Source organism: Branchiostoma belcheri, unplaced genomic scaffold (genome assembly GCF_001625305.1).
Source record: "Branchiostoma belcheri isolate BF01 breed outbred unplaced genomic scaffold, Haploidv18h27 scaffold3, whole genome shotgun sequence".
Classification (NCBI taxonomy): domain Eukaryota; kingdom Metazoa; phylum Chordata; class Leptocardii; order Amphioxiformes; family Branchiostomatidae; genus Branchiostoma; species Branchiostoma belcheri.
The window spans coordinates 4,872,360-4,899,062 of NW_017803909.1; the positions used below are offsets into that span (position 1 = coordinate 4,872,360).

The 26,703-nt window shown below is 38.9% G+C and overlaps 2 protein-coding genes across 2 annotated transcripts; both read left to right on the forward strand.

The window, feature by feature from the left end:
• Positions 1 to 209: 209 nt before the first annotated feature.
• Positions 210 to 12,953, forward strand: LOC109473666 (cysteine and histidine-rich protein 1-like). Its single transcript, XM_019773617.1, has 5 exons — positions 210 to 636; positions 1,808 to 2,046; positions 6,892 to 7,103; positions 12,063 to 12,241; positions 12,524 to 12,953. Exons 1-5 carry the CDS (start codon positions 412 to 414, stop codon positions 12,734 to 12,736), a joined length of 1,068 nt encoding a protein of 355 aa, XP_019629176.1. The 5' UTR covers positions 210 to 411; the 3' UTR covers positions 12,737 to 12,953.
• Positions 12,954 to 23,240: 10,287 nt separating this feature from the next.
• Positions 23,241 to 26,501, forward strand: LOC109474044. The gene is made up of 3 exons (XM_019774259.1): positions 23,241 to 23,711; positions 24,164 to 24,407; positions 25,111 to 26,501. Exons 1-3 carry the CDS (start codon positions 23,408 to 23,410, stop codon positions 26,495 to 26,497), a joined length of 1,935 nt encoding a protein of 644 aa, XP_019629818.1. The 5' UTR covers positions 23,241 to 23,407; the 3' UTR covers positions 26,498 to 26,501.
• Positions 26,502 to 26,703: the final 202 nt, after the last annotated feature.

Consider the following 26,703-nt stretch of genomic DNA (forward strand, 5'->3'; position numbering starts at 1 on the left):
CAGATGCTATGGTGCCATTCCGAGAAGAGACGTACAAAGCTAGACAAAATTAGGTAAATTGGCGAATTCTTAAATGACTTCGATGATGAGAAAGAGAATGGTCATTAGGAGAATGTTCCGCTATTATATATAAAGGAGCCCATTGGCTGCATGCGCCCCATGTTATTATGGTTTGTCCCATGAGACCATGAACTCAAGCTATATGGCATTTGCACCTGTTCAGCACAACCAGCGATTTACGAGCTGGAACCATTCGAGGAATTTGAATTTACAACTCTGGAGTGGTGGGTTGATTATTGCATTGAAAATCCGGACAAGTTCTTTTTTAATATTGAGAACTGGCTAGTCGCGTATTTTGCAACAAAATTTGCATATCTATGACGAAATATCTGACGTCACAGAACAACAAAAATGGCTGACCTCGGAGGGGAGGAGCTGCCGCAGATTGAAGAAAGTTCCGAACAACCGTCGACTTCTCGCGAGGAAGATGTGGAAATCGCCGAACCAGTCAAGAAAAGGGCCAAGAAGGAATACGGGGACGGAAAGCGGCCCGAGGAAGACAGACTTGAGAGAAGACTGAACGGAATTCTGTGCTGCACGGTTTGCCTGGACCTGCCCAAATCTGCTGTTTACCAGGTTCGGTCTCACAAACAAATTCCGATCAAACTCCATCTGCCGGATGCATGCATATATTCTGTGTGAAATCAAAAGCACATCATTCCCTATAACAATGATCTTTCTTTGTTTGGCATAAACATCTTGTTTGTTGTCAGCATTCTTTATTATAATTGTAGTTGTTTAGGCCGGTGATGTCATAATGTTTTGCTTTTCCAGTTGAGCAGTCAAGTCAGACTAATTTAAATATTTGTAGGTCACAAGGCGTGCTGATTACACATGCTGACGGTGCTATATTTGGCCTCCTCAGACTTTTTGGTTGTCTTACCATATTTGTCATCTGTGAACTAAAATGGTTCCTATGGTCTTGGCCGTAACTATGTTGAAAATGTGGATTTTACTAATTTGGAGCTAGCATGATAATCTTAAGACTTTTATCAATGGGGCATGGATTTGTGGTTTAAGTTTTGCATAATACAATTGTATGTAATCCACTTCACATTATTCTCAGTGACTGAATACTTGTTGTATTTAGCTTTTTGGGGTACATTGTTGTGATGATGAAACCCCTGGCTTCACTGGCCCCCTGGAGGTTCTCACGCTCCTGATTGGTTAGACCTGACCAATCACATGGTAGAACTTGGATCACATGATCCAGGTGATAGGGATTACATCATACTGTCAACAAACCTGTGTTATTGTGTGCTGAAAAACAAATATCAATGGATACAGGTAGTTGTAAAATGCAACGCTATCGTAGCTGATGGGAGGTTAGGACAATACAATCTGATGCAAATGGTTAAGGAAGCTAATTGGAATAAAATGAGATACTCAAGTATTGCCAACTTGAAAAAAAAATTACATTTAGGCAAATCGGAGAATTGCAAAACAGTCTTACATACAGTACTGTCTTACAACTTACACATCTCTGTGTACATACAAATTCACACACAATCACACAATTATTTCTGAAGGAGGACAGAAAAAACGACTGTGTCTCTGTTATACAGTAAGTAAGATTAGATAGTTGAATGGCTTCTTTTCTTTATCAATAGCATATCTTCTTTAGAAGGAAGCCATTCATGAGAAATGTTTACAATTTTCTGCTTGTGAAAGCACTTCCAGAAAAAATCCAAAATTGCTGAAAAAAAGCCTGCAATTTTAACATGCAGTTCTTTACTTTATCCCCCAGTGTACAAATGGACACCTGATGTGTGCCGGCTGTTTTACACACCTGTTAGCAGATGCTAGGCTGAAGGATGAGCAGGCGTCCTGCCCAGGGTGCCGCACGGACATCAGTCGCGGGAACTGTTCCCGCAACCTGGCCGTGGAGAAGGCAGTGAGCGAGCTGCCAGCAAACTGTCAGTATTGTAGCTGCCAGTACCCTCGGAGCAAGCTAGAGAAGCATGAGACAGAGGAGTGCCAGGACAGGTACAGTATGTCTGTCTATGTGGGCCATGGGGGAGTGTACCTGTGCCCAGCCATCTCCTGTATGTTCACCTACACTCACATTAGATAGGTACACACTTTACTGCTCTGGAACCCATGTGTTGCACCATACACTGATTTTAAAGTTTCTTACACTGTGTTTGCAGCAGACAGAAATTCACCACTTCAAAGTTGTTAAGAAGGCGTAGGGTTGTATCCTAGCCTGGCCCTTATTGCTGTGAATGTTACATTCTTTAACGGCATCAGAAAAATGTTGTTGAAGAAATGAAAATATGTCATGAGTTTCCATTCGGTCATGCAAATTTTGAAAGTCATGCTTGAAATACCAGAAAGTGTATACATAAGGCAGAGTTGCCTATTAGGTCAGAAATGGGCACATCGCAATTCATATTTCGTAGATCACAAAAATACAGTAGAAAGATACAGTACAACTTGGATTTTCAATTTCATGATAAACATAAGCAAGTAAAGACATCAATCATTGTGATTAGCATACATTTTCATTTCAGTGGTACCAGTAGGTAATAAAATTTCATATCCATTGAAAAACATGGTGCCTCCCCTCATAAAATGTTTATCTTTTATTATAAGTTACTCGGACAACCTTTGCCATCAAATTCAGCATGCTTCCCCATTTTTACAAATTCAGCCATGATTGTGAAAATTTGACAGATATGGATAAAAGAAACCTAGTAACCTGCCCAACTGAATGGCCAATGAATGCCTGGCAGCAAGAGATTGTGTAACACAGGCTAGTAATTATGAAGACTGAACAATTTAATCTGTGACAATCAGTGTGACTCAAACCATGCTCAGCCAGCTGAAATATTTGAAATTTTCACAATTTTTTTGGTTTGTTTGATATACATATATTAGTTATGTAAAAAGGTCACAATTAGCATGTTCCAGTCTTGTTATATATAATCATAAGCCCTTTCTAGCATGCTGGTTAGCCATTTACATACATTGTAAGACAGTGCGAAATTTTTATCTTTTGGTGAAAGCTATAATAGATTATAATAACACTTCCTTATTGATTTGAAGTCATTTTCTCTTTGATTAGGCAATCAAGGTCCTCTTTCCAATATTGAGCACAAGGAGTAAAATTTTGAATGTTGGCTTTTGAAAATCTAACTGCCTGGCCTTGATACAAACTGGTTAATAAAAATTTTTGTCATGATATGACCAAATCTGGTCCGGTACAATGATTAGTATGAAATTTTGGTCAGGCCATCTGGCTCTCACAGTTTTTTGTCTCACAGTTTGTTGTCGCATGCATTTTAAATGAATGTCAGTAGGTAATTTTCTGGAGTTACTAAGCAACGTTGAGCACTGTACATTGCAGTTGTCATAAGTGTTAGTTTGAGAAGATTGAAGCATCTGGCTGTTGCAAACACAGTGCTATTATTTTTTAATCCTTTCAAGTTTTTAGACTGGAATAAGACCAACATTGTTTGGTGCCATGGGCCACTAAAATTGCTCTGTCCAGTTCTAGGTTGTATCAGATCATTCACTAAATTACTCTTTACTGTATTTTTTCACAGTATTTTGATCCCACAGAGTAAGAGCTTTACATTTGGGTCATGGTAAATTTGGTCGATAAAAGTACCATAATTTGCATATCAATGATACTGCAGGCATGTATCATTGTTTTGGATATTGATTTGTAAGCAGTGCATCACTTTAAACCAATAAATCATGCATATTTAATGCAGTTTTAGTTTTGGCCCCAGAGGTATAATGACACAGTATACCCTTTTTTATACATTTTTATGTAAACCTTTGAAATTAGGATTTTTTTATATCACTTACAGTTAGTTGCAGTTTTTTCATCACTCTTTTTTACTTACAAGCTCATGCTTGAAGGATCACACTGATCCAATTACAAAAGGAAGGTAAAGAAAGGTAGATTTATTGATAAAATTTCAATCAAAACCTCACCTGCAGTGATTACATATCACTTGGCAAGGCATGATTTGGCCGATTACTCCAATGAAACTTCAAAAATGAAAAGAGGAAAGATTTATACTTTTTATTTTTTTCTGAGGTCACATGTTTTAATGATTTTTTAAAGCTAAATCTTTGAAAAAATTATTTTGCTAAGTGTTGGTCAAAGTTTTTGAGGAATGCACAAACCATCATGAAATCATACGGGACATGCATAAATATTCTGCAAAACTTAATAACATTTTGTTTTTCATGGAAGTCATCTTTGCAGTAGCTTGAACAAACACTTGAATGACCTGATACTGATAGCCTTGATCTGGACAGGGCAGTTTTGTATCATGATGTAACGTGAGAATGCCAATAGGTATTTGAATGAAGTAGGACATCTTGTAGCACAGAGACATTAGCAATTGCCAAATTGCTGTCTGTTTGATTGTGATTATGATGATGATGATGATGAGGTGCATGTTATTTTCTATACAGCATCTGTAGATGGAAGCAAAGAGTGGCACTGCAACTATACTGTATGAAAAATGTGAGAAGGATGATGGACTTATCCTTCCTTTTTTTCCTGGTGCCTGAAGCATCTAAAGTATATAAACCTTGGATTAAAGAGGTTCAACATCTTTATTTTTTGCTGATTGATTGTCACAGTGAAATCTCAAAAATCATGGTCAAGCCTTAACTTATAACCAAAGTCATAACTGCCAAACCTCCTTGTTTGAGCCACCTGAAGACACATTAAGACCACCAGATTGCTGTGTACTCGCCAATAGACATTACCACTCAAACTTAACTTCAATAGTCATGTAGCCACCGCAGGCTATCAGCAGTTACTAGGTCAGTCACCAGCTGCTGTTACAAAAGCAGTGAACTTGTGAAATGAGCAATCCTTGCTTATGTAGAAATTTGCCTGGGGAGGAAGACAACAGAACCATGATGATGATGTTCGGCATCACCTTGGAGACTGCGGATTCCGTCCTCCTACTTACCTTACGGGCTTGGGAAGCTGGAGACCACCACCACTGGTAGGACACTGTGAGCAGCCTGAACCAGTTCTTCAGAAGAGGGTGGAAGCCACTTGCAACACCTGTGCAAACACCTGTGCTTCCTTCAGATCAACAGAAGTGGGATAAACCTGTGGTCAGCTACTAGACGACCTTTATGAAGATGATCCTGATGATGATGATGAGTCCAAGACGTCTACTGGAGAAAGGCTGCAATCCCACTGATCTTTCTTCTTATTAGAGTCACGATAACACACAGACTCAAACATCTCAAGAAAATTCATCTCATTAAGTAATGACTTCTTCATACTTCAACAAAGAACCTGGCACTGAAATTCAAACAGCTGAGTCAAAATTGTTGCAAACCAGTTCACTTTATAAAATCATACATTCTAGAAATGTAAACTATTGCAATAGTGTTTTGTAAAATCTTATATACAAAGTATAGAGAAGTTACTACTTAGACGCTGAAAGTTATCCACAGAGTGGCTCAAAAAAGGAAGTATTTATAATGGCAAAAATTGCATTGTAAGAGTGCAATGTGCTCATGTGCTATCATCTTCGATGCATGTTCTGGGTTTAGGCAGATTTTTCATCCAATTTGTTTTACCACATTGATGTTACATTTAAATTTGAGCAGACACATGAGACAGGTGGCAGCTATATATATACTCAAAAGTTATGGACACAACAGTTGCCTGTCATTAAAATCATGGAACTTCCCGGTGATCAAGGAACAAAAATTGTACAAAATGAACAACTGTTAGCTGGCAAATGAGTTCTGACGTCTTTGTAAAACAAAAAAAAAACATTTCCTGTATTCCATTTCAAGTTAAATCCTCTAACTAAGCTATTTCTTCTACAAATCAATGCCATCACTCACTGGGAAAGTCTGTGTGTGAAATTTTCACAGGCTTCCAAACTTAGGTTCATTTTGATAAAAGCTGTGTAAACCCAGTATTACTGAGTGTACTCACCGGTAACTAAGGCTTCAGACTACAAAGCATAGCTTCCCAGGCTAATAGAGATTTCACTGTGACAGTCAATTTAAGTCCCCAAAATATTTCTTTCAATCCCCATACTCTTTGTCTCTCTTTTCTAAAATGAAGAAGTCTAGAAGAGTTCCTAAAAGCCTGTTTTTGAAATGATAAAGAATCTGCAATAGACCTATTCAGTAGTTAATTGGTTTCACAAATCATGAAGGGGAGTATGTGGAAAATTTCCAGTGTAAGATGGCAGCAAATTGCGTTTACGGTGTGGAAGTATGTGGGTCAACTCATGCAACAAGATAATTTTTGCAACATATGTCACCAAACAACATGGAAATTATAATTCAAGTTTCAATGCAGTAAATTATAAAACCCACTGTAAATGTCCAAAACTCAATGTCCCCAAAATGCAAATTTGAATAATTTTTTCAGTGGTAATGTTTAGTTTTAGTAACTTTTGACAACATTCATTGCTTTCAGTAGAGGGAAATTAAAAGTCAAGCTTTTGACACTGGACATTGGGAACCACTTTGTTCCATGATCAAAGAAACATTAACTTAAATCAACTGTTTTACAAAAGAAGTGAATGATGCAGGCACTGTGATGTCCAGGTGTTCACATCCTTTCCTATAGATGTACAGTGCGGTGTTCATCCTCTGCTTCCGTTCACAGATGTCTCTTGATTTTTCCGTGCTGTTTAGCAACTTTGCCTAGCTCAGTTGCATGCATCTTCTGTTCCATGACTTTCTTTTTTTCTCTGTTACTTTTTACTTTGAGATGTGTATCTATGTCCCAACTTTGTGAGACAAAGAGCAGACCTTATGGATTTTGCTGACGTTTTGTAACAATGAAGTATGCCTTTCTAACAACCATAACATCAATAGGTTGACAAATTGCAAGTACCGTCGCATTGGCTGCCAGTGGAGAGGACCGTTCCATGAGCACAAAGAACACGAACAGGACTGTTGCCATCCAAAAAAGAGTGGGGCAGACATAACGGAGGCCTTGGATGTAATAGACCTAAAGCACAAGGAGGAACTGGAATTGTTCAACCATATTTTCAACCTCCTCTCCTTTGAGAAGATTGGCTTTGCTGGTTAGAAAACTGATTGCTGAGCTTTTCACTTACTGAGTACCTTGTTTTTGTGTAGTTCTTTTCTAACGAAATGTCTGCAGTTGTTTTACTAAGGAGTCTACTGATATAAGTGAAAGACAACCATCCATTCATCCTCTGACACTTGAATGTGTATTTGGTTTGTTTGGAAGATATTTTATTAATATTAATAGAAAGTAGCCAATCCAAGCAAGTATTCTTTCCTGCTCTTCTCTTGCAGGAGTGTTCCAGATTTTTCTCCATTTTGACGTGATGTCACCTCTCTGGGTGTGCCTGAGGTTTTGTATTTTGTAAAATCCAGTGTTACTAAGTGCAGGTCACAGTCAACATTAGCTAGCATAATGTGTTCAGCTGTCTCATCAGCTTTACACCTTTGGTGGAATGGCTGAACACAGGAGCTGCTTAATCTTGCATTGAGTTCTAGAAGAACAGGTGCAAGTGAATGAAAATCCTTCATAGTCAGACTGTTCTCTAGGCTTGCCAATTTGAAAGTCAGAAAAGGACTCAGATTGAAGTAATATCATCTCCAAGCTCCTTCAAACAATGTTAAGTGGTCATAAGCATAACTCCTCTAAGTTGGTAGCCAATTCCTTTGATTACATTGCATCTACATCTAACACCAATCCATCAGGCACTTTACAACAAGTTTGAAAAGATAAAACTTTGATTTCAACTTTAAAAAAAAAACTAAAATTCTGCAAAAAAAGATTGATATAATACCTGCAAATTCTACAGTCAACATCTATGAAAAATTTTCAGAAGTAACCTCATCTGTCCAGAAGTGTGCTACTATTTGGCATCCAAAGAAACTAAAAAGTAAAATAGTGTGAATATACAGTATATCTCAATGATGACACCCAACTTGAGACCAGTACACAACAATCCTCACACTAGGCTTATAATGTGCAGTAATTTTGTAATTCATTGATGAAAAGAAATTAGTGAAATATTGGCTTTAGTATTCAGTTATTGATGAGTTGATTACATTTGGAGGAAGTAATATCTTACATTGTCATTGCAAATACTGAAAATTCCTGTAGAAAATCCCAGGAGAATAACTTTTTAATGAACCTTCAAATCAGCAAGACAATTTTCTGCCAGCTTTTTAAGCTAAATGATTTGTCTCCTGAATATGGAGCTTTTTCCTCTTTTCCCTTAAATAGCCTGCAGAACCATGTCGGAAGAGTTTGTGGCAATGCACAGAGATAGAAACATTGTGTGCATCCATACGCAAAAGTGGCTGATTTTGGTAGCCTAAGTACCCGGTAACAATGGACATGCTTGGAAGTGATATTTTTGGCATATAGAACCTCTCATTTCTGTGGTGATCAACCTCTGACCAGCTAACAACACCAGGAAAGCCAAGCCAGGGGACGAGAACCTGTCAGACTGCTGCAGTACTCAGGACATCCTTCAGCATGTTTCTAAGGCATAATGCAGCATCATTTTCTACTCTCAAGTACACATGGAGACACAACGTCAACAGCTGAGGCCGGCATGACAAGAGTCAAACACACCAGACTAAGTCCAGTTCAACACTGAAGAATCTGTTCTCTGGTGTGCAAGTGTAAAGGACGTATTAATCGAGTGCTGACCTAGTACTAGTATCCTATATGCTGAGGTGAGAGCATTTTGGAGACAGAAGATGGGAAGCTTGTCAAGTCAGTTGCTGTGGCTTCATCACATTTTCTTCTCAGAACTAGCTACAAGAGCTCAGAGACTTCAGCAGGGAAGAGATCTTACAGCCAGTGAATGAGAAGAGTGCTGTGTCAGGTGGCAGATGCAGTGTTGCAATGGGTCACAGTGGTCTATTGGGCATCCAGAATCTGATGCATGATTGTCAGTGTTGTGCTTGGAAGCAAGTGGTGTCTACTATCTTGAGAAAATATTAATTGTACAAGAGCCAACATTCTTAAGGGCAAGAGGCAAGTTACCTGATGAGCCTATGGACCATTTTACCAGGAAAAGCTGCGTGTCAATCAACTGTGAGAATCAACTTAAAAGGTACTAGCCCAGGTCACTTTTGGAGCAGTCAATGCTTGAGTGAATGCTGTCTGCAGAATTTTTGTTCTGTTGCATTGTCCAGACCAAGTACATCTGAGTTGGCCAACACTTGACCATCTCAAAGTCAGAGTTGACAACTGGAGAATTCACTGCAGGATACACTCAATGACAGCTTGGAGAAATAATTGTCTAACACAGAGAAATAGGTAAAAATAATCGGTTTGCCAATGGTGCAAGTCTACATCACTTTTACAGAGGAGATATTCTGACAGTTGTCATTGATAGTCTGGTGGTGTCAGTTTCTGGCTCTGGCAGTGAGGGAACTGCTTTGTTTCATCATCATCATCCAGAGGACATCCACCCAGAAGATGTGGACCAGAAGCAGCAGCCATCTACACTGGAAAGGAAAGACAAGAAACAAACTTCTGCTGTTACATGCTCATTTTGCAGCCTCATCAGATGTTCTCTCTGGGCTGCACTTTCTTCCATGACACATTGACAGGACTGATCTATGATGTCCTTATCGCTTTGCAATGGATATACATAATGAATAGCCATGTACATGTATTAAAGGTGTATTACATTCAATACACTAGTCATACATGTCTTAAAATCGTGGAAAAAATTCAGTATGTGCATCAAGGCTAGTTGTTGTATGACTCATTGCAACATGTAATCTTTAAATTGAATAATCATAATAAACATGACACAAAAACCAAGCATCGAGCAGTTAGTCTTCCTTTACAATCCCAATAGTTTATTCTCATGACTGTTGGTCCTTCCATTAAAGAACGTGTCACACAATGTTTGCATTTTTGTATCAGCGTCGAGTGAAAGCCCAGGTACAAGCCAATGGAGGCCCAGAGAGGTGACTTGGAAAATTGTACAAATTAAAGTAAACTGTCTTGAACACTCTGAGCCAACAAAGCCCTAACTGTGTGTGAAATGAGAGGGGCAACTGTACAATGTACATGTGAGTATAAAGAGTGTGGTGAGAGAACTTTGAATGAGTTTAGTTTATGCACTTATTCTGTTTGTGTGCTTGAGTGGAGTGGTAAACTGAGGATAATGTTGACATGTGGACCTGGCAACTAAATTTTGTTTGTGGAGGTTAACAATTTCCAAACACTGTCACAACTCCCATACTGTTTGCATCTACAAATGCAAGTAGCAGAATCCATGTTTTGCCTTCAACCAATGTGTTGCATCAAGATTCACAGGTGTTATGAGATGACACAGCAGGATCTTGTTACCAAGTGCAGATTAGTGGAGCTACCAGTCTGGACTTAACTTAAAAGATAAAATACTGCATAATAAAATACTGAAGCTTAGGATATTACTAATTTGCTTATTCTGGATCAGCAGTGGTAAAGTTAAAACTAAAAGCTACCTTGTTTGAATTGCCTGATTACAAACTACAACCTATTTTCTGGCTTTGTGTTTCTCAAGCTGAAAAGAACAAATATCAACTAGTCTATTTGAATTGAAAGCATATGACATTGTACAATTTTCAAGTGTTAAAAAGATACTGTTACACAGTAATAAGTAAATGCAATATGATAAGACATAATTTTGCCTTATTCACATCTAAAGATGTGTCTAACAGTTCTCCAAATTGCAATACACATTGTGCTACTTTAAGTTTCAGCACATGATTTTAAATATAGAGTGACTTAAGAACAAACACCAGAAGATTTTTCTTGTCAACATGCACTTCAAATTGGAAATATGAGCTATTCAGGAAAACAACATTTACAGACAAATAGTCAACCTCTATTTGGATGACATTAGGAGGGTTATAATATTGAATCTTGAAATCTATACTTTAGCTATGCTTCTCTGTGTAACACCATCCTGCTCATGATGGTGACAAGTGATATGCTCTTAATACATGTATACTGTTTTGAAGAGCTGCATACAAAACTCTTCCTATGATTTTTTTATGTACCAGTTTATGGTATGCTTTTGCCAGAACTATTTGACTTGTCCAGGACCACATGTTCAACATTACCCTTACTCATAAACTCTGATTCATGGCAATGCACTCAGGGAGCAAGCTATGGCTGGATGTTGCTAACTTTGATGCCTAAGGAATCAAGTACAAACTACGACAAGAATCAGACCCTACTCATGCATAGAGTATCAATGTAGTAAAAAGTTACATATTCTATCAGGCGCTATCAGAAAAATGATAAAGACAGAAAGGTCCTTCCATTACTGGAAATTCTGCAATGATTACCAAGGACAATAGGAACATAACCCATTGTTCCTAATTTAATGTGAGAAACATGCCTTTGTCTCTTGGAACAGTCAAATTTAAAGAACTTATCAAATTGGCTAGCACATGGTATACTGACATCCATCTCTTCCAATGAAGTTCTTGTCCAATTATTAAAATTGTTGTCACAAGAGTTAAAGTTGCAGACTTACTTCAAATATTTAAGAAAAAAAATTGCACTGATTTAAAAGTGAATGTGTCAATTTTCTGGTTGAAGACAATGAAGTTGTGTCTTGGTGATTGATATTGGTACTGTGTATTAAAATTTTAGATACCTGATTGTTTGGCACCAAATAAATTTTTCTCATCAGCATGTTGTGAAAGCAGGGGGTAATTAATAATTTGAAAGTATTTGGTGTTTGCAGTAGAAAAATGATCACAACTGAACACATTCTTATCAGGACTTCCATGTTGCACACATTGTTGCAGCCTGACTTCTCTGCCATCTCAGATGCAAAAACTGTAAAAACATCACAATCTAAAGGCAGCTACATGTAGCTTGATATCATCAAGAAACAATTTGTTAGCACCATCAATGCCACTGCATGTTCCCTGAAATGCTTTATAACAATTGTACCCAATGCTGTTGAGCTCATGTCCATGTGTAACCCAGGGTCTTGCCTGGTACTGACACTGAGTATACTGCGGGTGTGTTGCAGATATCCAGCTGCGCCCTTACCGTACGGATGAGTTCATCACACGTCTCTACTACGAGAGCCCTCGCTTCACTGTCCTCAACCAGACCTGGGTGGTGAAGGCACGCATCAACAACAACGATCGCGAGCCCAACTTGACGGTACATCGCCAGATCAGCTACCAGATCATCCTCAAGTCAAAGGTCAGTTTCCAACATACAGTAACAAGCTTTGGTGAAAAATTGCTTGGCTTTGTAAACACATGCAGTTTCTTTATGAACTGTTGTAACACCTAGTTTGAGAGATTGTGCTGAAATGTTCACACTTGCTGCAGAAAACAAATGTGGTTCATGACTGCTGAATTAGTCCTGTAATAGAAGACCAGAACATCTTATATAGTATAACTCGTGCTTAACGATTTGTCATGATGGAATTACAAAACACAGTCTAATGACTTGACTGTGAACTGATTGCTCCTCACACAGGTGAACACCAGTATAGACATGAACTTCCTGGTGATGAAGGGACCATACGACGACGTGAAGCTCGAAGCCGCCGTCAAACGCTTCCAGTTCTCCTCGGACAGCCTGGAGACGGACTACTACGACTTCCCCCTGGTCACCGCCGCCGAGTGTAACAAGCTGCTCGCCGCCAGAAACATCAACCTCCGGATATTCATGTTCCAGGTCCAGAAGTAGGCTGGCATCAAGCCGTGGATATTCATGTGCGAGGTCCAGAAGTACTTGTAGCATGCTCACGGCGCAACAATCAGTTGCAGCTTTGTTATACTCAAAAATTAACACTGGAACAGATTTTGCTCATCTTGCCAAGTTCAAGGAGGATGGAGAAAGAACATCCACCTGTATTACAATCCCTGAATAAATCAAACCACATCTTATGACTGTGAAGACGGTACAACAAGGATTCTGTGATTTCTGAGTCTACCAGCATCTGTGTCATCGATAGCATTTTGAAGTCTGCAAACCATCCAGAAAATAGAATTGCTCTTGCTTTGAAGTCAAGTAATGTAATGTAAAGTGATTTTAAGTTCTAACAACATAATATCCTAATATATATTTTAAACCGTAAGGAAATTTTAATACAGTGTGGTATATTAACGGTATGCTGATGTAAAGCAAGTTGAATGTGTGCAAGAATATCAGAGTATTACCTAAACTGTAAAAACAATAAAGGATGTAGTTTTGCCTAACAAAACGCCTAGAAATAACGTTTAGAACCCTAGATATTGAATTGCTTGAAACTATGATCAGAAAGGGGCTTACATGAACATTATAAAAATTCTATCCAAAAAGAAACACCTTTAATTGTTGAATCTTATGTTAAAGTCTAAAGATTAAGTCTATGAAACCATTATTCAGCATCATGGTTACATTTGAGTACAGAACGTGAGCAGACATTATGTTCTATATAGCCCCCTATTTAGTAATGTCTTTTGTATTTAAAGACTCATTTGCATCTTCATGTACCAGTATGAACTTCTCAAGTAGCATGCATGTATGTGGAGGTTCTTTTTACCAAATACTGGCACTCGATTTATGGTTATTTTTGGATTAGTTGGTTGAAAGGGCACTGTGGAGGACCCTAGCGTGGTCAGGTTGTCTGATAATTTCAGCAAGTCTTCCTAATGTGTACCAGGGATTTGGTCTAAAGTACACACAATATGCTCAGACTTTCATCTTTGTTAGGTTGTTTTACCATGTTATCTTCCAGAAGTAGCATATTTGCAGTTCTGTCCTACCGGTACTATCATTGCAGTTTCCTGCATACTTCTCATATGATACATGACTGTCTGGTACCAAAAGTGACCTGTTTTGTTTTGTTTGAGTATTGTTTGCAGTTGTGTTTTGTGTTTTTAAAGATAATATTACAAATGTTCAGGCTTGATGTATTTATGGCATGATTCACCAACCTCATATTTATATCAAATAAACGTAATGGAAGTGCACAAAATGTTCTTATTTGTATATCTATTGGTTCAGCTGTGAAAAACATACTAGTATAGCCAGGGCTACCTAGCTTGCCAGTGTCATTTGCAAAAGCACTAGCCTGGCTGACAAAAACAATACAGGATGTGTAGTTGGACATACATGTAGTACATTCTGAGCTGTTGGTAGTTAATGTTAGCAGGTAATGTTAGTATGCATATTTGTCATTGTATCAACAGTATCAGTAATATATTTGGTAAACATCTTCTTCGTTAATATATAGCATCTGGAAGACTGCGCATGGCAAAGTTATGTGCATAACCTAATGAGAGAAAGACAGCCAAATACATTGTGGTCATTGGAAAGATTTAGCTTGTTAGCTCCAAAAAAAGCCCTGTCCTTGGTGCTGAATGCATAATTACGCACATTTCCAATGGTGAAAATGGGAAATGAATCTACCAAAATAATACAAATGATATCAAAGTAGCATATAATAAGGCCACAGCAAGTAAATTTTATGGATGACATCCTCAGCAGACTCCAAATCTAGTGGGGTAGGGCAAAAAAAAACAAGGCAGGCTAAAAAAACAAGATTCCTTCATTTTCACATTTTTTCCAATTCCAATTCTTTATTTCCATACCAACATTATAGACATACAATATGGAATTATAATGTTGCCTGAATGGCATTGGTATTGGCATTTTACATTATAAACCTTGTTAAGCAAGAAATATTACCTAATCTTGTGGTAGCCTGACCTGGCAGGCACCAGGTTTTTCCGTAAACCCTGCTGTTACTTTTTCTTCATCCTCAGAAAATGTATGTGACTTGATAAAATAAAGATCTTGTTGATATACAGGCTTCAATGTACTATATACTGTATATATGTACTAAAATACATCTCCCTCGCTTTTCAATGGGTGTACTATTGTGTCAAACAAAGCGTCTAGTACAATATTGCGGCCACAACTGCAATATACTAATACATGGAACTGATGGGGAGTTCAGCACCAAGGAGAGGTCCACACTTATAATGTACAAATGGAGGGGGGGGGCATCCACAAGTTTGGGGATATAAACACTTGCTGTGGCAGACGGTATCGTGATCGTTGGGTTTGGCACAGAAAACAAGTCCAAAATTCGGCGACGAGAATAATTCCTTTGATTAGTGGCGGAATCGTGATGGTTAATCATCAAAAGCAATAATGATTAATCTCGTTTGCACCCCTATGCAATTATCACACATGGTACGGTCCATTCGACCAGCTGCAGGCAGCACATGTAACGCGAGTACCAGTACCACGCTTTCGTGCGGTGTGTTGTGCGTGAATTTTCTCTCCAACTTTTGGGGTAAATTTTCGGCTTTTTGTCCGCAAATTATCCGTCTCAAGTGTACAGTTTATCGTCTGGGCGTTTCCAGTTCGGATATGTGCCGTTCTTTGGATGTTGGAGGGAGAAAACTCGTAATTTTCCTGGCGCTTGCGGGCGGAGTTCGGAGACTGGAAACGAAAAATGGCGACTACCATGGCGGCCTGGTGCTGAAAAAGACTCGTTCTTGCGACGTGAATGCGAGGTAAGACAACAAATTAGCTCCTCGAATGTACATATGTGTACTTCCAACAAGCCTGTACAAACAACAGACCACGTGATAATTCGTTATGTTAACCGTTATACTCCGTAAAAATTTGCGTTTTGTGGAACGATATGTGGGCCATTTTGTACTTGAATATTTTTAATAGGGAGGTTGTTTTCATGACTATCGTGGTTTTGGGGAACACTGAACATATTTCTTCCGTGTTGAGTGGCATTGAAAAAAGCTAGGAGCGAATTTCGCTGCTAAAACTGTTATAAACACGTTTTTTTGGTGGAAATTTCCACAGTGTGGCCCAGTGAACACCTTTTGGAACGTACCGCACGTGTGCATAATTAAAACCCACTCAACGTTCCCGCCAAAAAAGTCACGTAAACAAGACTTCCCAAGGGGTGCATATATTATTTACTTCTGAGCACCCAAAATTAAATTTGTGCACAAGTGAAAATACATTAAATTTCGGTTTTGTTGCTGGTTTATCGTTGCTTTTGAATCAGAGGTTGTCACATTGGTATTTTACTGGATTTTATACTTAATTGCCAAATTATATCTGTTATTGTATGAAGCAGTCACTGTGGTTGAACTGATTTGATTTTGAGGATGAATTATGCAATCTTGGTCCTTATTACTTTCACTTGAGACGTTCATAATATTTGCCCAGGTCTTATCCAGTCGTCTTTTAAACTCTTTGACTGTTTTTGTTTCCACTACTGTTTGTGGCAAAGAGTTCCAGTCCTCCACAGTTCTAACGCTGAATGACTGTCCTATGACCCTATTCTTAGCTAGTGGTGCTTTGAGTTTATACTTGTGTCCTCTTAGTCTTGTTGAGCTATCAGCTGACATTACTTCAAAATGGTTTCTAGTGGAAGTCTCTCCAGCCCCCTTACAAGCTTGTACAGTTGAATCATGTCACCATGACGCGTCTGTATTGCAGAGAAGGGAGTCTAAGGGCCCTTAATCTTTCCTGGGAAGTCATGTCTCTAAGGGTTGAAGTTTTGTTGCTCTTCTTTGGACTTTCTCCATCTGTTGGTGAATGGGGCCACCGTGCCTGCTGTAACATGACTGGACCACAGAAAAGTTAGCTCGTCGTAGTCTATTAATAAAGTATTTTAAGTTCTGGTGGGAGGCGCGAAGGCTATGGATTCACAGTAGTGAGTTAACAAACAAAGAGGGCCTGCAAGCCCTTTTTCGTAAGGCGTAATCAGGCCTTTTTAGCCTTCGTAATCCGTAGGCGGCCGTCCAAAATCATCGTAATTCGTAATCGGTACATTAGCCGTAACGCGTAATTGGTCGTTTTTATTCTCCGTAAAGCGTAATTAGTTACTTTTATGCGACGTAAAGCGTAATCCATGAGATCATAGGCTGATTTCAAAATGGTCCAATCCACAACCGATAATTGTCGTCCAGTCAAAATCTAGGTCTCAAAATGCTGGAAATAGCGTTTCAGAGGGGTTAAAAATTCAAAATTTCCCGGGGGTTCATGCCCCCGGACCCCCCTAACAGGCTCGCGCCTGCGGCGCTCGCTGGCGGACGCCTTCGGCGCCCGAAATCTTGCCCTCCCCCCATCACAATTTCTAATCTCGGTGGAGCGATATTGTGTAGTGATATTGCCCCCGTTCTGGCAGGTTAGTGAGTTGGGACACCATAAATCGGGGCCGGCCGGTCTACGACTAGGAAGCCAGTATCCACAGCATGTATAATATTTATAAATGTTTCTTCCTCTATCGCCATGGCTCAGTGGTTATGAAAAGGTTAATCGTCACCTACAATTATGGCGCGCTCCGAACTCGCTGCAGCCACCGGTTCGAACCCGATTTCGGGTGATTTTGGCACCCGCCAGAACTTGTCTTCACTCCTAAAAAAACTCCTGGATATGCCGCCTATGCGCCAATCAGCACAAAGGCAATAGTTTGACGTTGAACTACTAGTTGCTGTGTTTTAGACGGTCTGGAATCCTCATGATTTAACGTAATTCGTAATCAGCTCTGAGAGTTTAACGTAATTCGTAATCGGCGGCGAAAATTTGGCGTAATTCGTAATCAATACCCCCCCTTGCAGGCCCTCAACAAATAATTAATCAATCGAGTCTAGGCGTGGTGGGGCATGTCCGCTAATTTCATGGTGTAAAATCTGGATTAACACGTGCACGGCGCTCTGTCGCCCTGGCTCTGTACTTCTACAGTCCGTGATACATGTCCGTGAAGACCTGGTCATAAACGTAGGCTTTCTTTCCATTCCTTGTGTTATGTTTTTTCTGCGATTTTGTGTTTGGTCAGTCGTCTAAATCTTTTTTGTCCAGCCAAACGGGGGACGCGCGTCGGGTGCGCCCCCGGATGACATAGATACCGAGTAATTCTTTTTGAGTGAAAATGCATTTAGATGTTGGTTAACTAGATCCTGTAATTTGTGTAAATGAACCAAACAAACCACTGCTAGATTGGATCTTTTAGAATCTTGGAAGATTGCCTTTTTTACATATTTTGAATTGCGTGGTTATGGGCATTACCAGTAAGTACTAGATAGTGAATGTTTTGGCGACATGTTTTTCTTTGGCAATTGAATTTCTCTTGAGTAAAATCAGCCTGAGGGTTTTTATGTTTGGACTAAAGTTGAATGTGGTTTATATAAAATTGTATGTTGCGTGACATAATTTCTTGCTAGGCCAATTGCTGTTTTCTATGCACTGACTTTTGTTTCTCCCATTTTCAAGATGTGGACCCGAAGCCTGGTCTGAGCGGACTGAAGGAGCAAACTTTTATGGACAGAGCTGTGTGTATGGTTTCTTTATTAAAACGAGGCAACATGCCACATGCCGTCAGGTGCACATTGCACACTAACATTTCTCTCTTTTGCCCAGTTCACTCTACTCTGAGGGTCTGCATGCCTTTTGTCCCTGTGGACCCGAATCCTGGTCTAAACGGAAGGAAGTGCCAAACTTTTATGGACAGAGCTGTGTGAAAGAAGATGGGGAGGTGTGAGTATGGTTTCTTTATTAGCACGAGGCAACACTCCACATGCCACACACTTACACTCGCATTTCTCTTTTGCCCAGTTCAGTCTTTAATTGTAGCCGGCAACTTTAATCCCACGTTAAGCGTCACTGAAAAATTCTTCGTATCGTGTAGTTGAAAATGGCAAATTGCCCCACAGTTTTTTACACTTCAATGGACATATAGCTGATTGAAAGTTTTCTGCCAAAAAATCTGTTGGTCAATTTTCCCGCCAAAAAAAAAACTAATTGGCACCCTCACCTGGTTAATTAATTGGATTAAAGTTTTCCCGCCAAAAAACTTAGTATATGGAGCACTCTAACCTTGAACTTGTGCCCCCCTCCCCACTTCTTCCACAACTCACACAGTATGTTAGTTACACTGTTCCAACACTTTGGACATGTAATTTCTCCGAACACGTAGTCACCACACTTTTGCTACCCAAACACTTAGTTGATCGAGCACAGTTTTTCTGCCACAACAACTTTAGAATTATCTCCTGCTCTCCTGGTCAGTCAATTGCACTGGTATACTGATGTTTCGAAGCATCATTGTCTCCGGAAAGACATCCCACGGGGAGTACACTTAGTGCATTGATCAACCAGGAGAGCGGAAGATTATTCTAAAGTTGTTGTGGCAGAAAAACTGTGCTCGATCAACTAAGTGTTTGGGTAGCAAAAGTGTGGTGACTACGTGTTCGAAGAAATTACATGTCCAAAGTGTTGGAACAGTGTAACTAACATACTGTGTGAGTTGTGGAAGAAGTGGGGAGGGGGGCACAAGTTCAAGGTTAGAGTGCTCCATATTAGAGTGCTCCATATACTAAGTTTTTTGGCGGGAAAACTTTAATCCAATTAATTAACCAGGTGAGGGTGCCAATTAGTTTTTTTTTTGGCGGCAAAGAAATCAGCAAAACAAAACTACACCCATTATTCCCTCGAAAGTTCTTTCAGACAAGATTTAACAGAATCAGCTATGTCAAAACCTGCCAAAATTTTCAAACTTACACTGAAAACTACTGGTATCTGCCTGAACGCGGGCCAGTACATTTCAAGTAGAAAGCCATAACATGTCAACTCAACCTCTCTAACAGTCTATCTACAATATCTTTTAGTTGTTTCCTATGAAATGAATTAACCGGAGCATCTTTTTAGCGAATGACCATTCTGGGGCTGTCCTTGTCGTACAAATATGTTTTTGCTGTGGCCATGTACAGATTGTGCTCCCATTTATTAATCCAATTTTTTATAAATTGAAGTTAACAGTTTTACTTTCGTCTTTTAAGCAAATGACCACTTAAACGCCCTGCAAAATGTTGGCCATAGCACATCTGGGCAAAACTCCACCACCACAAATGATAAATTTATGTTCAAACTGGTGTCTCCTGGATACCTGCAAAGTTTACGTGCTGTACACGCTTTTAAAGTACGCGTTTAAAGGTTTCCGTGATGTATACAATATGCCAAAAAAAAGATACTTTAAAAGCTATCATGAAATTTCATCTGTGCTGGTAGTTACATGTTTAAAGTTAAAACATTTTGTCCAACACAAAAATCCTCTCACCTAGAGCTTTCGACTAGTCACTCTGGTCTTCCTCAGTAGACTGACCCAGTGAGGCTTGTCACACTGATGACGTCACACTTGTGACAAGCCTCACTGGGTCGGTCTACTGAGGAAAACCAGAGTGACTGGTCGAAAGCTTTAGGTGAGAGAATTTTTCTGTTGGACCAAAAGTTTTAACTTTAAACATGTAACTACCAACACAGATGAAATTTCATGATTGCTTTTAAAGTACCTTTTTTTTGGCATATCGTTTACATCACGGAAACCTTTAAACACGTACTTTAAAAGCATGTACAGCACGGAAACTTTGCAGGAAGTAAGGAGACACCTATTTGTACTTGGTATGTGGTGATCAGGATTTTTAGCCCAGTTGTGTATAAAGGGCCAATATTTTGCAGGGTGTTAAGTGGTCATTTGCTTAAAAGACGAATTTAAAGTAAAACTGTCAACTTCAATTTTTAAAACACCAGAGTAATAAATGGGAGAACAATCTGGACATGACGAAAGCAAAAAAATTCAGATTCGTGCAACAAGAACAGCCCCAGAATGTCCATTTGTGCTCATTCACTAAAAAGGCACACCTCTTTTAACTTAGAAAGTCAATTGAGAGTATATGATCTTCGTAGTAATATTTATGTTTTGCAGAGACCATCGGGACCTTGAAAGAAATCCTGCCCTACTGTCTAGGACATACCTGCTGGACACTGGACATTTATCAACCTCTAACTGTAACTCTATCTACAGTTTAGTTATACCAACTTTGAAGATTGATTTTTAACCTTCTTTCTATACACTATCTGTAACTTCGCTGCATTAAAAGTAGAAAACGACTTTAGAGTAATTATAATCATTGTATAAAGACTAGTAGACATTTTTGTTTTGCTGATTCCTCCCTTTGAAACATCACACACAGTTTACCTGTAGTACATTTCACTCTACAAAAAGAAAGCACAACATTGCCTTTTCCATTTTCTGAAAAAAATAGGACATATTCCTAACAATCATTATGTGACCAAAGTATTATGTGACCATTATGTTCCCAGAAATCCACTCATCATTAAAATATTATCATGATTTAAAAAGACAAGTTTGTGAAACGACTTTGTTAACATGAATAATCCTGCTTGTTATTTTTGTTACTTGACAACCAGAGACAAACATATAATAAATTTTAGGTAAATCAGAGTCTAGATTTGTATGCTTTTTGTGTGCTTTTTGCAAATTCATAATTGCAAGCACATTACAGTGAAAGAATATAGTAATTAGTACGTAAAATCACAATGTTTATAATGTATTTCAGAGATTTAGAGCACTCTGGGTTAGGGATGGATAGAGTCATTCTTAGATCAATTAATTCTTTTTCCTTTGATCATGATCATCACAAAAATGTCTCTTTCAATGTTTCACCTAATTTTCTAACCATATTTGACCGTGTTTGAGTGCTTAAAAATTCCATTTATCATCTTTGAATTTTTTTTATTTTAAATTAATGATTGCTACACCATGTATATTGACATTTCATCACACAAAGGACAATTTCATTTTCAGAAAGGAGTTTAAAAAGGGCAAATCATAATACAGTTTTGTTGTTTTTAACATTTTATATTCTGGACTTTCCTTGAAAGTAAAGTTTACAATTTGTAATGTCATATGTTCCAAATCATATTATTTTTAAAATCAGAAAACAATTTTGTCAGATACCAAAAATGCCAAATCTTGACTGCATGAGCATCTTCACCAGTAAGCATTAACAGCTAGAATTCATGATCATAATGAAATTTTTCCATTTTGAATGCTTTTATTTGCCCAAACATGCCAGATAGTTTCATATCACCCATGTAAGATTTTCTTTTCTTCACATTCATTATTATAAGGCCACACAGACTTAATTTTATGGATGACATCTGCGCGCGTGCATTGAATTTTTTTGCCCGCGTGCACTAGTTAAGGGTCTTAAGAGGATGTCATCCATAAAATTAAGTCGGTGTGGCCTGTTTGAGTAACAGAAATGGTCTTTAAAAAGGTACATGCGAATCATGATAAAGAGGATATCCGGGAAAACAGTTTGATCACAAATGCTGTTGAAAATATATCCCATGAAACAACAGGCAATCATAACAAGTGCTTTCCTAAATAGGAAAATGTACTGTGTTCTCCGTCATATTTGCAATAAAAGATTAGTCACAACCTTAAACTAAATATTAGGAATGTGAACTCTTTCAGAAATGACAACAAATAGCAGGGAGGGCTTAGCTTCAACAATGGCCAAATATTAGGATGAAAAATTCAGAGGATCGCAAACATGCCCTTTCCAACATATTTCATTGTCATTTTTAAGGGTCTGCATGGGAGGTCCCTATCACGCTTCGCATGCTAAATTCTGTAAGGCAGCGCGCGCGATTTACATCTGTTCAGCTTGGTTTCACGTACATTACATTTGATATCAAATCGTTGTTCGACTTCAAATTATGCAAAATTGAAATGGCAAGGTGCATAATTAGTCCATGGGCCCGAGACCGTTTTTTGTACCACCAAGATGGACCAGTGCTACCATGATAGATTTTTTTGAATCTGCAATAACCAGAGTTTATTTTGATGTATGATAGCAAGTCTGTATGAGTAGCTCTCTTAGTGTAATCACGTGACCGAATGACGTCTAAAGTCTATAAGTTATACCATTTATATAAGTCATAAGCGAACAACTGTGGTGTTTCTGCCACTGTAGCAATTTTCGAGCGCGTTCGCGAATGGTTTTATTTCAAAAGTTTTCATTACAAGAAGATAGCTATTAAACACCAGGAATGGACTAAAGTAATCGATGAAAACAAACGCCCAATTTATGGAGAAAGGAAGAAATCCTACCTCTTTAGGCTTGATGGTGTTTCGGGACCGGAAAGAAACTATTCAAGTTAAATGTGCGCCTTTATTTGCTGTTGAAAATTGTTTTGTTGTTCGTTTTTGTGGAGAGAAATCCTGTTGTGTGACCGTCTACTAGCGCGGTCAGTCTTCGAATGGTACTGAATTCGAACATAAACAACATTGCTGATAGACTTGTTTACCAATAGCGCCATCTTGTTTTGTCACGTGACTGCGTGATGCATTGTGGGACGCTCTGGGGGGCATTAGAACGTTTGGCACGAAACTGGGTCAGGCAGGTTAGATTTCACATGTGCGGATAGTATTTCTTTGTTTTCTTATTTAATATTTTGGAAGACGGAGCGGGACTTGAAAGCGGATTTGGATTTCTTTTAGACCTTGTGTTGTTTTTGTGGGGAAAAATGGAAACGTGGACATTACCCGAACTGAAGACTTATCTACACGAGCGTGATGTGCCGGTGCCGGCGGACTCCAACAAAAAAAAACTTGTTGATCTGTGTTCCTACGTCAGTAGGATGGACATTTCTGTCAGAGAACATGATCAATCGTACTCAGAGAGCATCCTACGGGAGATCCAAAGGAAACTGACCCTTGAGGGGGGAATTATCAACCTTCCCCATCCCTACATGGTAAACAACGGCTGGTCCGAGAATCTGACAGCGATGCAGTTAACAACACCAGCTATAGATACTTTCTTCAGGAAAGGTACATGTACATCAGATTATTTTTTCAGTATATTTATATTGTATGTATTAATGCTCTGATGCATATTAGGGTAGGACTCTAGTGAAGTCTGGTATCCAGGGTATATATTGTAACTGTATATTATGTGTTAATATACATATATACAGCACATATATATAACGTTATATATAACTTATAATATAAGTATATACACTAAGCTATAGACATATCATCATATACCTACATAGGTTAGTTCTACAGTTGTCATGAACTAGATTTAGTGTTTATACGTACACATTGACTGAGAGTAGCCAATTGTAATTGGAACATAAATGTTTGTAATACAATGGTAGTTATAACTCTGTACCAGGCAACAAACATGTTAGACAAATATCTACATTCTGTATGTATGCTATGTGTTACAATATTTGTAGTAATTAAAAATACTAATACGGAACTGTGTATTATTTTAGCCAACCGAGACATCAGTCTCCTCACGGATGGTACGGAAGCAAAGAGGGAGGGCTGGAGCCTGCACAAGTCAGGACATGTTAGTGGAGTGCTCACCATGAAAGTGTCTCCATCAATAAACTACTCCTTCATCAAGGGACGTGTCAGACGTGAAACGAAAACTCGAGAATCACCATGGCTGGGATGGATGATAGTGAATGAGAGAACTTGGGGAGTTGAAGCAGCATATTGTCATTGTCCTGGCGGGTATGTTAATAAATTTTAAAATCAAATCCAGATATCGAGTCGACACTAGCAAACTTAAACTTATTATGTGGTATCTGATATTGGTGTTAGTTAGAATACAGCAAAAGTAATAGTAGTATAAACCAAACTTGATCTGACAAACATGAAACTCTGCAAAAATAGTTTAGCAAAAATTGAAACCAGTTTTGATAAAATAGTTATGCTTAGCTAGAAGTGTGATTTAAATCATAGATTAGGCCACACCAATTTAATTTGTTGCTTCTCGGATCGCCCTGTCCATTTTTTTCTGATTTGCAAAAAAAATTTTTGGTTCTAAATTAACTGCAAAATGCTCAATGAAAGACATATTTTGGCCCCAACAGTTGAAAAAAGTCCTTTTCTTTCTATTTTTCAATGTAACAATGCAATTTTGTTTCATTGAAAGTTCAAAATCTATTGTTTTAATTATAAACCAGTCGTTCACTTCGTGGCTCATATTGTAACATTTCCGGCTATAATTGGGTGCGGTGGCCTGTTTTTTTCTTCTTTTTTTTCGCCCTGTCGCTCCTGACTTTTTCTGAAAAAAATCTGAGAAACAACAAATTAAATTGGTGTGGCCTTACCATTACTTCTGACAGTTTCCATTACCAAGGACATTATATAATGTCCTTGCCATTACATGATCAGGATTTGATTAAGTTCATAAAAATTTCCTGTGTTGCAGGGTACGAGGAACATGTAAACACATCGCCGCTCTCTTGTACTCGGTGTGCTCCTGTGTGGCCAATGGAGAATCTGTTACATCAAAACCCCAACAATGGGGTAGGCCATCCAGCATACATCAACCAGAGTTAATCAGAAACATCAGGATCAAAAAGGCGAAAGCGTGCCTTCATGATGACGAAGTGACATCATTCAAGAGATTCAACTTCGACCCCAGACCACCCGTAAAGCGTGTAAGGAAGCAGATACAGGACTATGATCTTGATGGTCTGGCGGATACAGGCCCTATGAGTGCGATTCTCTTATATGCACCACGGCAGGAAGATCCTTACAGGCAGCATCCCTGCTTAGAGGACATTGATCATACAGAACAATGTTATGCAAGTGAGACACATACACCCCTGAGCCTCCCGGAACTGGCTACAAAAATAAAAAAGGACAATCCAGGAATAAGTGAAGAGTGTTTTCAGCAACGGCTGGATATTGAGATGAGGGTAAACCCTGACATGGGAGATGTAATTGAAAAGCAAACAAGAGGGCAGACGGACTCAAGCATGTGGACAAAACAGAGACAAGGGAGAATAACTGCTTCTAGACTGTTTGATTGCACATCCAAGGTTTCTGGGGGGAAGATAGTTCGTTCTGCCACTTCGGTTTTAAACGACATTATGGGTACAACACCATTTACTTCACCTGCCACATCATGGGGCATTGCCAGAGAAGAAACAGCAGTGAAACACTTCGTTCACAAAGAGAGCAGAAAACACAAAAATTTCACATGCGAACGGACTGGTCTGATTGTGTCAACTAGGTGTCCCATCCTTGCAGCCTCACCTGACTCTGTGGTGTCTTGTTCGTGTTGTGCTGGCAGAAGGCCAGTCGAAGTGAAAAATCCTTGGACATTACGTAAGCTGACAGTCACACAATATGCAAAACACAATGGAACGTGTCTACAGGTCACAGACGATGGAAACATTGTGCTGAATTCAACTCATAAATACAACTACCAGCTACAAGCACAGATGTTTGTTCTTCAGGCTCAGACTGGGTACTTTGTCTTAAAAACCACAACTCACCACGACAATTTGTTTGTACAAGAAGTTAAGTTTGATGCAACTCTAATGCAAAATGCCCTGGCAAAGGCACATGTCTTTTACAGAGAAGTTGTAAGCCCTGAATTGTACTCTCCATCCCAGTCTGTCATCTGTCCTCAGTCTGTCATCTCTCCTCAGTCTGTCATCTCTCCTCAGTCTGTCATCTCTCCTCAGTCTGTCATCTCTCCTCAGTCTGTCATCTCTCCTCAGTCTGTCATCTCTCCTCAGTCTGTCATCTCTCCTCAGTCTGTCATCTCTCCTCAGTCTGTCATCTCTCCTCAGTCTGTCATCTAAAATTGTCACGTTTTTAAGGATTTCAGTATAGATGTTGGCTAGTCATAAGATTTGTGTGCAAGGTACTTAAGTCTCATTTTTAGCATATATATATATGTACATGTACAAAGTGACAATGACAATGACAATTACAAGTGCTCACAAACGTTTTAATTTATTTTTAAATTTTCTTCACATTTCTCCACAAAAAATACCAAAATAATGTA

Excerpts from the sequence above, each read along its gene's own strand:
- LOC109473666 (XM_019773617.1), top strand. The coding sequence starts at position 412 with ATGGCTGACCTCGGAGGGGAGGAGCTGCCGCAGATTGAAGAAAGTTCC. Across the intron at positions 637-1,807 it reads CCAAATCTGCTGTTTACCAG|TGTACAAATGGACACCTGAT; the intron begins GTTCGGTCTCAC and ends TTTATCCCCCAG. Across the intron at positions 12,242-12,523 it reads AGATCATCCTCAAGTCAAAG|GTGAACACCAGTATAGACAT; the intron begins GTCAGTTTCCAA and ends CTCCTCACACAG.
- LOC109474044 (XM_019774259.1), top strand. The coding sequence starts at position 23,408 with ATGGAAACGTGGACATTACCCGAACTGAAGACTTATCTACACGAGCGT. Across the intron at positions 23,712-24,163 it reads AGATACTTTCTTCAGGAAAG|CCAACCGAGACATCAGTCTC; the intron begins GTACATGTACAT and ends GTATTATTTTAG. Across the intron at positions 24,408-25,110 it reads TATTGTCATTGTCCTGGCGG|GGTACGAGGAACATGTAAAC; the intron begins GTATGTTAATAA and ends CCTGTGTTGCAG.